The following is a 12,319-nucleotide window of genomic DNA, read 5'->3' as shown; positions in this document are numbered from 1 at the left end:
GTTCAATCCCAGGTCAGGGCACATACAGGAACAGATTGATATTCCTGTCTCTCTCTCTCCCTTTCTCTGTAAAATGAGTAAATAAATTAAATCAAATTATTTTTTAGTCATTAGCAACTATTGGTGTGTTGCTGCCTTTCTGTTTACTACCTAAATGACATTATTCAGCTTTGAAATAACATCTTTAGGGCTCTTCCCACTTCGTCATAGATTAGGACGGCCATTTCTAAAACTCTAATTCAAACGAGTTACATAGAGGTGGAGCTAAAATTAAAAAAATTAGTGAACTATTATGTCAAAGAATGTAGATTATTTGTATTATGAATTGGCCTCAGTTGCTAAGAAATATTTTCAAAGAAAATTATTTTTCTTTCTTTTTAAAGGTTTCAGTCTACAGGGAAGTTAACGGGACACCTGGGCCCTGTCATGTGCCTTACTGTAGATCAGATTTCCAGTGGACAAGATCTCATCATCACTGGCTCCAAGGATCATTACATCAAAGTGTGTAAAATAGAGTTGTTTAAGTGTAGTTTGAAGTATTCAAACTCATTCACCCTTTCTCTCAATCAGTTTTTTCCTGTTTCTAGCCTTTGCTTTTTCTTTCTGATCTTTTCCTCGCTCATAGTTCTTGATTTTATCATCTCATTTAACCATATATTCTCATTTTTAATAGAAGATATTTGGGAGGGATTTTAACCATTTTAACTTAGACTCACTAATACCTGACTCTGACTGTCACCACCTTTAAGAATAAGCATATTATGACCTTCAGATTTTATAAAATTAGCAGATAAGGTGAGGAAAGTGTATAGTTTGATTCTAGAAATGCTAAATTTGAGATACTAACAGAGGACATCCTCCTGTAGGATAGCAGGTTATTTAGAAAGGCAAGTCTAGAGCTCATGAGAAGTTATAACTAGAGACACAGGTTTTGAGAGCCATTCAAATAGAAGCAGATGTTGAAGGAGTTAGAGTAGATGTCATGGCCACAGGAGAGAGAAATTGACAGCACTCAGCCTTGGGAAGTACCTGTAAGCACCAATAGGAATAAAAAGAGGATACAGCAAGAGAGAGAGTGTGTTAAATACTCTTTCCCAAAGCTTTAAGTGAAGAAAAATGAGTTAGCGACTTGAACATAGAATGAATGACAGGAGAAGTTTTGTATTCAGTAGACTTGAACATGCTTACACTAGAAAGCCTGGCGGTCATACAAAATGACCGCTGTTCTAGATATTATAAATTGTAATTAAAATGATCTGTGCAAAGGTGTCTGCTAATTCAAACTGAATTACCCAGGGCAGGTGGTGAGGATGCCCCTTTGCTTAGTGCCCTATGGGGTTTCCCCCTTCTACTTGCTTAATTGCTTAAAGTAGAGTGCAATGAAGGAAACCACTGGTGGTACATTTCTTTTTTTTTTTTTTTTTTTTTTTTCATTTTTCTGAAGCTGGAAACGGGGAGAGACAGTCAGACAGACTCCCTCCCGCATGCGCCCGACCGGGATCCACCCGGCACGCCCACCAGGGGCGACGCTCTGCCCAGCAGGGGGCGATGCTCTGCCCATCCTGGGCGTCGCCATGTTGCAACCAGAGCCACTCTAGCGCCTGAGGTAGAGGCCACAGAGCCATCCCCAGCGCCCGGGCCATCTTTGCTCCAATGGAGCCTTGGCTGCGGGAGGGGAAGAGAGAGACAGAGAGGAAAGCGCGGCGGAGGGGTGGAGAAGCAAATGGGCGCTTCTCCTGTGTGCCCTGGCCGGGAATCGAACCCGGGTCCTCCGCACGCTAGGCCGACGCTCTACCGCTGAGCCAACCGGCCAGGGCCTGGTGGTACATTTCTTAAGAGCCACCGCTAGCTAGCTCAATAAATAAAGGTGATTTAAATAATAAAATGTAAATTCACATGTCAAAGATCTCTTTGTATACAACATTTCTTATGTAGATCTTTCCATCATTTTTAAGCTCGCCTTGCAGAGGATCATCAATTATTTTTAATTTTATGTCTGTTCTTTCACGAACTCTTGAACAGGCAACATAAAGTTGACCATGTCCAAATGCAGGCTCAGGTAAAAAAATGCCAACACGCTTAAGCGTTTGACCCTGAGACTTATTGATGGTCATAGCAAAGGCAAGTTTTACAGGAAATTGTCTATGTCTCAATTGAAACGGCAACCCTGTTTGAGATAGAGCCAAATCAATTCTTGGAATGACATGTATTTCACCTTTAGAGGAGCCAGTCAAAGACTTAGCTATTATGACATTATTTTTCAATTGGAGAACCTCTAGTCTTGTACCATTGCAAAGACCCCTTCTGGTGTTAAGATTTCTTAACAGCATAATAATTGCTCCAATCTTTAACCTCAATTTGTGAGGTGGCATGCCAGAAGGCGGGACTATTTGAATGCCGTGGCAACTTCACCCCATTGGCTAGTACAGTTACGCAAGCAAACAATAAGCTATCGGTGACAAACAGACACTTAAGCCGCATATAATAAAGAGATGCTTAGGAAGCGGGCGTAGAGGAGAAAGTGGAAGGCCAGTGAAATGGCAGTTGGTGAAGGTGGTAGGAGGAGTTAGATTCAGATCAAAGATGTGACCCTTAGGAGGAAGTAAGTACACTTTAGCATAAAAAAAAAAGGGGGAAGGGTAAAAGAATGTTTGAAGATAAAAAGAAACTTTGGAATGGTGGAAAGGGTCCAAAAATATGTTTTTGATCATGTTAGCCTTTTCAGAAATCACAAGGTCAACATCTCAGGGCAGCTGAGGGGGTGGAAGGTTTTGAAATAAGGGGAAGGTTTCAAAATAAAGCATTAGGGGAATTTGAGATGACTACCAGGACTGCATTGCTTTCTAATAGCGTTTAAAGAACAATCATATAATCTATTTAAATTTGACTGGATTGAAATGTAGTATTTTTTTATTATTATTATTGAGCATATCATTTGTACATTTGTATACTTGTACATGAAAAAATTTGTTGCCTTTCTTAAAGGCCTATAGACATGTAAGCAGGTGACGTGTAAGGAGAAGTAGTGTGAAAATAGTACTCAGGATTATCGCGAGGGGTTTACACCAGATTGATTCTGTTAACTTAGAAAGTAAGGTAATTATAACAAAACAAATCATGTCTGGTAAATATACATGTGTATGTGTTTATGTGAATGAACACCTGTCGGTACTTATTTGTACGTAAAGTAGGATGACTGCTTTCTTTCTGCTCTTTTAAAAAAGATGTTTGATGTAACTGAAGGGGCTCTTGGAACTGTGAGTCCCACCCACAATTTTGAACCCCCACATTATGATGGCATCGAGGCGCTAACCATACAAGGGGATAACCTATTTAGTGGGTCCAGAGATAACGGAATCAAGAAATGGGACTTAGCACAAAAAGACCTTCTACAGGTAATGTAGAAACTTTTCCTGTGATGGAGTGGGTACTTCAAAGCCATTCCTAAGTTTATGAAAGGATTTGAAGAGCCTCCATGTAGATCTTCATTATATAGGAATAATATCGAGAACTTCCTTTGAAAGAGTGTTTCGTTCTAACCCACCCATGTTACTAATTATGAGAAGGGCAGCATTTAACATTAAATAATACCTCACAGATAAGAGGAGAATAGACACTGAGAAGAGTTGAAAGATCTGGGATTGTCCTAGGCATGTGTTCACTAAATCACTAAATAAAATCAGTCTGGTGGTAGAGCAGTTCCAGTTTCTTATTTTGTTTTGTTTTGTTATATGTACCCATATTCCATAGAGTACAGAGGTTAGCTAACGTCTAAGTAGTGTAAATGTTTCCTCACATTACAAGAGCATACTCATGCATCAAAAATGATGGTTCTCTCATTTCCTTTAGAATAATAGTTGGGTTGAAGTGTTGTGTCAATCAGATATTGGTATCTTTTCCTGATTCCTCGGGGGAAGAAATTAGTTAACAGATGAAATTATTCTGTTTCAAGCTTTTCCCTATACATGTACAGGCGGTATGTATATATTGCAGTTGCTCCCACTTTTCCTGCTTGTGACTAGACAAAAACAAATAAACAAGTAGTATGAATATTAATAGAAGAAAAACCTTGGCAACAAATACATATGTAGCATTCAAAAGCTTTTACAGACACACATTCATGGTGTGACGTTTATTTTGTGCATACATATAACTATATTTATGCATATAGTTACACAGTCTGAACTTATAATTATTGTTTGCTTATTATAAATATTATAAATATATAGGTTAGCTCCAGTCTTCTACAAAAAGATGTAGGCTTCCATGTTCTCTGCCAAAACACGAAGGCAATGATTTTATGAGGCAGTCCTTAGGGTCTGCATACCAGGTTGGAGTTTTTAAACTTGCTGTATTAAATACATTTTGAGAAGGGTGAGATATTTACTGCCTATGAAGAGGATGCAATGTTGGAAAAATCCTGTATACTTTCCAGGTCTTTTAGATTCTATCGGTTTTAATACTATGGCCTTGAATACTAATAACACTAATGTTAGTGAGTGAGGCAAATTGGGGAACAAATTACAGATTTATTTAAGTCCCTAAGAGTGATTGCATAGAAAATGATTTTTACAGTTTCCAGGCCATTCAGCATTCCACAAATTAAGTTTTGTCAATTAAAATGTTTATAACTTCTTTTGGGTATAAAATGTATGTTTGGAAGGCTGCCCTTACTTAAGCTTCTGATTTCTCTTTTTCTTCTCAGCAAGTTCCCAATGCACACAAGGACTGGGTCTGTGCCCTGGGGGTGGTGCCCGGCCACCCGGCCTTGCTCAGTGGCTGCAGAGGGGGCATTGTGAAACTCTGGAATGTGGATACTTTTGTCCCAGTCGGAGAGGTGAAGGGTCATGATAGTCCGATCAATGCCATATGTGTTAATTCCACCCACATTTTTACTGCAGCTGAGTAAGTTGTTCCTGTGTGATTTTCTCTATATTGGCTACTTGTATTCAGATTTAATAAATATTGTAAGTTGTAAATACCTGGAAATACAGAATATAAAAAACTTGAAATCCCTTTTTTTTTGTTACATTCTCATGCCTGCCTTAAGATGTCTAATTTCTATTTTCTGATGTGTATGGTTGTGCTGGTTTAGGCTCCCCAGCCTGTGTAAGAGTGTACACTCTGCTTACATATATTAAGAAATTTATACTAAGTATCCTTATACTAAAATCTTCCCTTGCTGATTTTAATTTTTATAAAGTCACTCATAGATTACTAATTACTCAAGATTTTCTTCCCCAGAAAGGCAAAACTTGCCATTCTGCACATTTAGAACAAGTCATTTAAAAAATCTATTTGTCCCTGGCTGGTTGGCTCAGCAGTTGAGTGTTGGCCCAGCCTGTGAAAGTCCCGGGTTCAATTCCTGGCCAGGGCACACAGGAGAACCACCCATTTGCTTCTCTACCCTTCCCCCTCTACTTTCTCTCTGTCTCTCTCTCTTCCCCTCTCTCTTCCCCTCCTGCAGCCAAAGCTCTATTGGAGCAAAGTTGGCCTTGGCGCTGAGGACGGCTCTATGGCCTCTGCCTCAGGCACTAGAATGGCCGCAATGAGCAGCGCCCCCTGGTGGGCATGCTGGGTGGATCCCGGTCGGGCGCATGCGGAGTCTGTCTGACTGCCTCCCCACTTCTAACTTTGGAAAAATACAAAAAAATTAAATTAAAAAATCTGCTTGTGCTCCTCTACCTCCATAGTAATAATATTTGCTTCTTCCTTCTTATGGATGGCTGGGTTGACTGATTCATTTGTTCCTTTATCCCTTCACAATGAGTCTCCTGTGTGCCAGGCTCTTGGGAATAAAAATGTGAACACAACAAATCCAAACCTCCTTCCAATGTCTTTCTTTCTCAATAAGAGTAACGGTGTCATTTTATTTAAAATTGTAATCTCTCCTGTCACCTAGCAGCCACAGTCCCTGTTCCCATGCTCTGTCTTTTCTTTTTCTATAACATTTATTACTTTCTAAAGAACTCTGTAATTTCTGTCTTCTCTTGCTATAATGTATGATCTACAAAGACATAAGTTATATGTGTATGCATATTTGTTTGTTAGCTTTTAATTTGTCCTCAGCACCTAGAATAGTGCCTGAAACACAGCAAGTTCTCAATAAGCATTTGTTGAGTCAGTGGCGGAATGAATAATGGAATTGGATGAATGAGTGGATGAATGAACATATATTCGTGCTGTTAACAGTGTACATGTGCTGTGTAGGTTGATGAGAAGATTATTATTTTCCTCCCAGTTTTATTGAGATATAATTGACATATAGCACTTTATAAGCTTAAGGAATACAGCATAATGATTTGAATTAGATTGTGAAATGACTACCACAATAATTTTGAAAGGAAAAGAAAATATTGTTTTTTCCACCTTGTGATGAGAGGTGTTTGGAGTGAGAAGATTATTGATTAAAAACAAGAAAGCCGCCTGACCAGGCGGTGGCGCAGTGGATAGAGCGTCAAACTGGGATGTGGAGGATCCAGGTTCGAGACTCCGAGGTCACCAACTTGAGCGTGGGCTCATCTGGTTTGAGCAAAGCTCACCACCTTGGACCCAAGGTCACTGGCTTGAGCAAGGGGTTACTCAGTCTGCTGTAGCCCCACGGTCAAGGCACATACGAGAAAGCAATCAAGGAACAACTAAGGTGTCACAACAAAAAACTAATGATGCTTCTCATCTCTCTTCATTCCTGTCTGTCCCTATCTATCCCTCTGACTCTCTCTCTGTCTCTGTAAAAAAACAACAAAAAAAAAAACCCTTTGAGTTCTGATGGTATCATTTTTATAGAATTAAATAAAAATTGAAAATACTTAAATTTTTAAAAATCAGTAAGAATTTGGGAAGTTTCATGGATATTTATTTTTGAACAGATAACAGAACCAGCATACAAACAAAAAATTTCTTTATTATTCCACAGATTTTTTTAAAATTTATCCTCCTATTTTAAGGATCCAATGGCTTGCTTAATCTTAAGAGAGATGTCATTATTTACAGAATTTTTAAAAAATGTAAATAAAAGGTTTATTTGACATAAAGTTTCTACTTGGATACCATTTAGAAAAAAAATACTTGGGCTGCTGAAGGCCCACGGTCAAGACACATGAGAAAGCAATCAATGAACAACTAAGGTGTCGCAACGAAAAACTGATGATTGATGCTTCTCATCTCTCCGTTCCTGTCTGTCCCTATCTATCCCTCTGTCTCTGACTCTCTCTCTGTCTCTGTAAAAACAAACAAATAGAAAGCCTAGACTCTAGGATCAACTCTCCCCTCTACTATGTTACATAGTAGACAAGCCACACTTTTTTGTCCTTGAAATGGACTATATAATCTCTAATAGTGTCTTGTAGTATAAAATTTTATGGAAATTTTTCTTTTGGCTTTGAGTTTATTAGGAAATTGGAGAAAAGCAACATTCTTGTTAAGCCCTGAGAGACATGGTAAGAAATGTGATTATGTAATAGTTGGTCCTCTCTACCACATGGTGGGTAAACAAACATGTTTTCTTAGAAACCCTTTGAATATTCTGTTCTACAATAGGCAGAGTGTTAATCCAGTTCTCAGTAGCCTCCTGCTTTTTCTGTGGACTAATGCTGATTTCATCCAAACATAATTCTTCCTGACTCTTGCCAAAGTCAGCAAATGCCTGGAATCTTTGCTGCAGCCCCTCCCTTTCCAGAGGCCTCGCTGTGACCTTACTCTGATCATATGTCATGTCACATCTTGTTTTCTGTAGTAATAAGTGCAGTCTAGTGGTTAGGAGATGGGGCCCTGAAACCAGATTGTCTAGATTCAATCTTGGCTCTGTCTTTATGATCTTGGGCAAATTGCTTAACCTCTCTGGACCTCCATTTGCTCATCAATAATGAGGGAATAATAGCATCATCTACCTCTTAAGGTAAAGAGAATGAAATGCATTAATGTTTGTAGAGGGTGCTTAGTAACAATGCCTGATGCATACTCTGAGAATATGAGTTATTTTTAATATCATTAATACGGGCACATATTTGACACACTTATGGACAAGGTATATTTTTATTTACATCTGTTAAAGACCTATTCAGAAAATGTTTTCATGATAAGTAATTATAAGAGCTAGTTCTTTATCTTTCTGCCTGTTTTATCATGTTCATTTTTAATTTATTGTTTTATAGTGATCGAACCGTGAGAATTTGGAAGGCTCGCAATTTGCAAGATGGTCAGATTTCTGACACAGGAGATCTGGGGGAAGATATGGCCAGTAATTAAACATGAATGAAGATAGTCATAAACTGAATGCTGTGACAATACTCCGTATGTTCTTCATGGAAAATGTTACCCTATATTTATTAGGCAGAAACTTATGAATGGGATTAACTGGAAAATATTTCTGAATTAAACTTTTGAATATAAATGTATTCTAGTCAAATTGTAGACTATCCTGTGTGCTTAATATTACCATCTCCAAATACATAGATATCCTGTAATTGATATATTGCTTGATTCGCACTTTCACTGTGGCTGGATTCTTTGTGACTAGCTATAAAAAACACTTTCAAATTATTTAAATTACAAAATATCTGTTTTTGCGACAGAAAATGAACCTGGACTATTATGCAACCCACTGTTAACTGATCCATATAGTCTGTTCAGATGATTTACATATTTAAACATATTGGAAATGTTAGTCAAATTGTGGTCTGTTTGATATTTTTATCAGTCTGTGGAGGGTTCCCAAAATTCAAAGCTCTTTTAATGTATAGGGGGAAAAAATAACAGGAGAATAGTGTTGATGAGTTTTCATAAGGTGGAATTGACTTTAATCTACTAATAAAGAATATTAAACAGTGTGTGTTAAATGTTGACGTTTACTCGTATTGACCAAAGTTTTGCAGCTGTGCTATATCCTGTGCTCAGGACTAAAATGCCGTTAAATTGTTTTATTCGTGCTGTGCATACATTCTGTGATGGGAAACATTTTTGATGTCCTAACAGAAATATATTTTGGTCTATTTTCCTATGGAGTTGTTTCTACGATCACCTTTTAATTTCATTTTTATTTAATATTAGTATTTCCTCCCCCTTTTACCTAATTTTTTTTATATGCTGCTAAATATATTTTAAATACACTATGTTTGCAAACCTTGGTAGTTATGATGCGAACTGTATCTGTGGCGGGGAAAGCTATGTAAATAGGTAGATTGTAAAGAGAGAATGTCTTACATTGTAACTGTATGAATTTTTAAATGCTGTAGATTGGATTTTGGAAAAGGATGTATAATTTATGTCTGCTCAGAATATTAATTTGTAAATTCTTCAAGTTTAATTTTTATGTAGATGGTACAATGTTTGAAAATATTGTCTTGTGATTTTTTTCTTTGAAAATATTTGCTTGTAAATGAAAGCTTAGCGAGGGCTTAAATAAACATATTGCTATGAATTATTTTTATTCTACTGTTCTTTAATTATATGAAAATGGTCAATATTTGTAAAACTTTATATTTCCTGTGTGTGATATAAGGAAAGGCATTTTTTTTTGTTACCCAGCACTTCATATGCATTCCTTTGTTCACTAGACATGAAATATTCTTGAGACGTTTAAGCCATAACCTAACCTTGATGAACCAAGGAAGCTCACTATTTAACGGAATTAAATCAAGCTATATAATTTATACCAGGGGTCCCCAAACTACGGCCCGCAGGCCACATGCGGCCCCCTGAGGCCATTTATCTGGCCCCCGCCGCACTTCCGGAAAAGGCACCTCTTTCATTGGTGGTCAGTGAGAGGAGCACATTGACCATCTCATTAGCCAAAAGCAGGCCCATAGTTCCCATTGAAATACTGGTTAGTTTGTTGATATAAATTTACTTGTTCTTTATTTTAAATATTGTATTTGTTCCCGTTTTTTTTTTTTTTTTTACTTTAAAATAAGATATGTGCAGTGTGCATAGGGATTTGTTCATAGTTTTTTCTTATAGTCCAGCCCTCCAACGGTCTGAGGGACAGTGAACTGGCCCCCTGTGTAAGAAGTTTGGGGACCCCTGGTTTATACATTTGAACATAGATGGTAAATTGAATAAATATTATTCCCATACATTTTAGGGCAATAGTGATTTTGGTTACTTGGAGAAATGGAGGGAATGGTGACTGGAGGTGTTATAGGAGGTCATTTGGGAGTGTTGAGCAGTGTGGAGGTATTTGAGGGGTGTGGCTTCCCAATGTTCTATTTTTTTACCTGTCCCGTGTGACATGTTAAACTGCACATATATGTTTCTTTCCTATTTTATGTATTTGTGTTCTGTTTTGAAAGGTAGAAACCGCCGGCCAAACCAAAAACACGAGGCTTTGTGTTCCAAAAGGAAAATTCATTTCAAAAGTGCCTGGGTGCAGGCGGACTGAGACCAACAAAGAGTGTCAGCCCTGAGCTTCAGGAAGGAGCTGTAGATACAGGGGCTAAGGGCAGTTAGCATATCTTGCTTTATGGTCTTGGTCACTGACTTGACCATGAGCAGGAGGAGGGGGCTTCAGCTGCAGGAACACCTCCTTTGCAAGTTCTTTTGATGTAGCACAGGCCTAATCAGCATGGTCCATCTGGGGTCCTCAGTAAATCTTGAAGACAGCCAGGGTCAGGTATCTCCCAGGAACAGTCGGGTCCTGGTCTTCCTGGGAATTATTTGTGAAAATTTTCACAGGAACTCTGTTTTCTTTAGGCTAGAAAGTAAAGATTTAGGATTCATGATATGTCTAATTAATTTAAAGGCTTTAACTTTCCACAGTAAATCCTGTGGCTAGGCTGTTATAAACAACTATTGTGATTTAAACTCCCCTGTCAGGTTCCTCCCCAATGTAAGCTTTTCCTGACATTCCTGCAGAGGTAAACTTTTTGCTACATTTCAAAGTAAAGGTCAGGAAGCCTTTAAGAGAGAGAATAGCAAGCAAATTAACTATAACCTCACAGTGGGGGATGAGAATGTTCTGTTTCTAGCCCTTCTTCCTTCTTTGGGCCTGTAGTTTTCTTAGGATGGCAGCCGAGTAGCCATTTTATCTATTATATTTCAGAGTGAAATATTTAAATAAAAACATTTTAAAGAAAGGATTTCCCGATAAAGAGAAACTTGGCTACTTTGTAATTTTGCCTCCTTCCCTGAGGGAAGATACTGTGTCTGCACCTGAGAGACCCTGTCAGGACTATTTTGAAATTCACTATGCTCAGGGAGTTTCCTTTCAGGAGCATCGCTCAACAATTCACTCACTTGAGGATTAATTTATTCAATAAATGTTTATTGAGCATATACTGTGCCAGGTACTGGGGATGAAAAAATTACTAGTCTGCGAGAGAGAATAAACCCAGTGCTTACATAACAGCTAGGTAAATTCTCCGATAGAGAAAATCTGGGTGCATTAGAATCTGTGAGACGACGCACTGAGGCTGACTGTGAGTCTAAATAAAGGTCTATTCTGTGATCCTGGGCTCTGTTTGCTTGTGCAGAACACAAAGCCCTGCGTCTGTTTTATCTTTTGAAATACTGTAGGCTCAGTTAGAGTTTATCTGATTCCTGTAATTAAAATGAATATGTAAAAGAGGTAGTCCTCTTAAGACAAATTTTGAAAGGTGCTCAGAGAAGTCATGGAGAGGAAATAATTGGGGGTTGACCTGAGAGCGGGACCCAGGCAATCAGGGGCTACTCGCTTGCACCCCTGTCCTTGGTGTGTAACTTCCGCCTACCGGGACGTCCCTCCCACTGCTCCCGCAGCAGAGCCGTTAAAGAAGGCAGTCTGGACAGCATAAGGTGTTGAGATCACGGGGGGTGGGGATAGGGTACTGAACCCAGTTAAGATCTCGATATAAGCTTATGGTTCTGGCCGGCAGGGGCAGAGATTACTCATTTTGCGGCTACCCAAGACGAAGCTCAGTGTGCTCCCTCGCTGATTACGACTGCCACCTACCGGTCAGAGGTCTGTCTTCCTTCAGTCACTCCTTGCCCTACGTGTAAGGAGGGAGGGGCTAATGTACGGACCAAGAAGCGATAACCTTAACCCCTAAAGATACCAATCAGGATGGTTCACAATAACTCAAAACAGCTAAAAGAGTGCCTCTAAAACTTAAAAATGGGTTATTCCACACTATGTAGCAAATATATGCCTTGTCTGCCCAGAATAGCATCTTTTTTTTTTTTAATTTTTCTTTTTGGAGGATTCATTTCTTCTTACAAATTTAAATCTCCGCATTTTAGCTAAAGAGTAATGACAAAGCTTTGCATATGATACCCACATTTTTTTAAATTCCTAGCTGATATGGAGTCTTTTATAAAAATTGAAATTACATCAACATGTCATGAA

The 12,319-nt window shown here is 38.5% G+C and overlaps 1 protein-coding gene across 16 annotated transcripts in view; it reads left to right on the top strand.

Moving 5' to 3' along the window:
- The window catches only part of KIF21A (kinesin family member 21A), a 156,465-nt gene extending 147,044 nt beyond the window's left edge, over positions 1-9,421 (top strand). For all 16 annotated transcript variants that reach the window (XM_066258099.1, XM_066258108.1, XM_066258107.1 and 13 more), the window contains 4 exons: positions 384-501; positions 3,225-3,395; positions 4,706-4,905; positions 8,154-9,421. In XM_066258099.1, coding sequence (XP_066114196.1) covers positions 384-501; positions 3,225-3,395; positions 4,706-4,905; positions 8,154-8,247 — 583 coding nt within the window. In that variant the 3' untranslated portion in view covers positions 8,248-9,421. The remainder of the gene's footprint in view (positions 1-383; positions 502-3,224; positions 3,396-4,705; positions 4,906-8,153) is intronic.
- Positions 9,422-12,319: the final 2,898 nt, after the last annotated feature.

Source organism: Saccopteryx bilineata, chromosome 2 (genome assembly GCF_036850765.1).
Source record: "Saccopteryx bilineata isolate mSacBil1 chromosome 2, mSacBil1_pri_phased_curated, whole genome shotgun sequence".
NCBI lineage: Eukaryota > Metazoa > Chordata > Mammalia > Chiroptera > Emballonuridae > Saccopteryx > Saccopteryx bilineata.
Note: the sequence above shows the minus strand (reverse complement) of the source record. Positions and strands in the feature narration are given on the sequence as shown.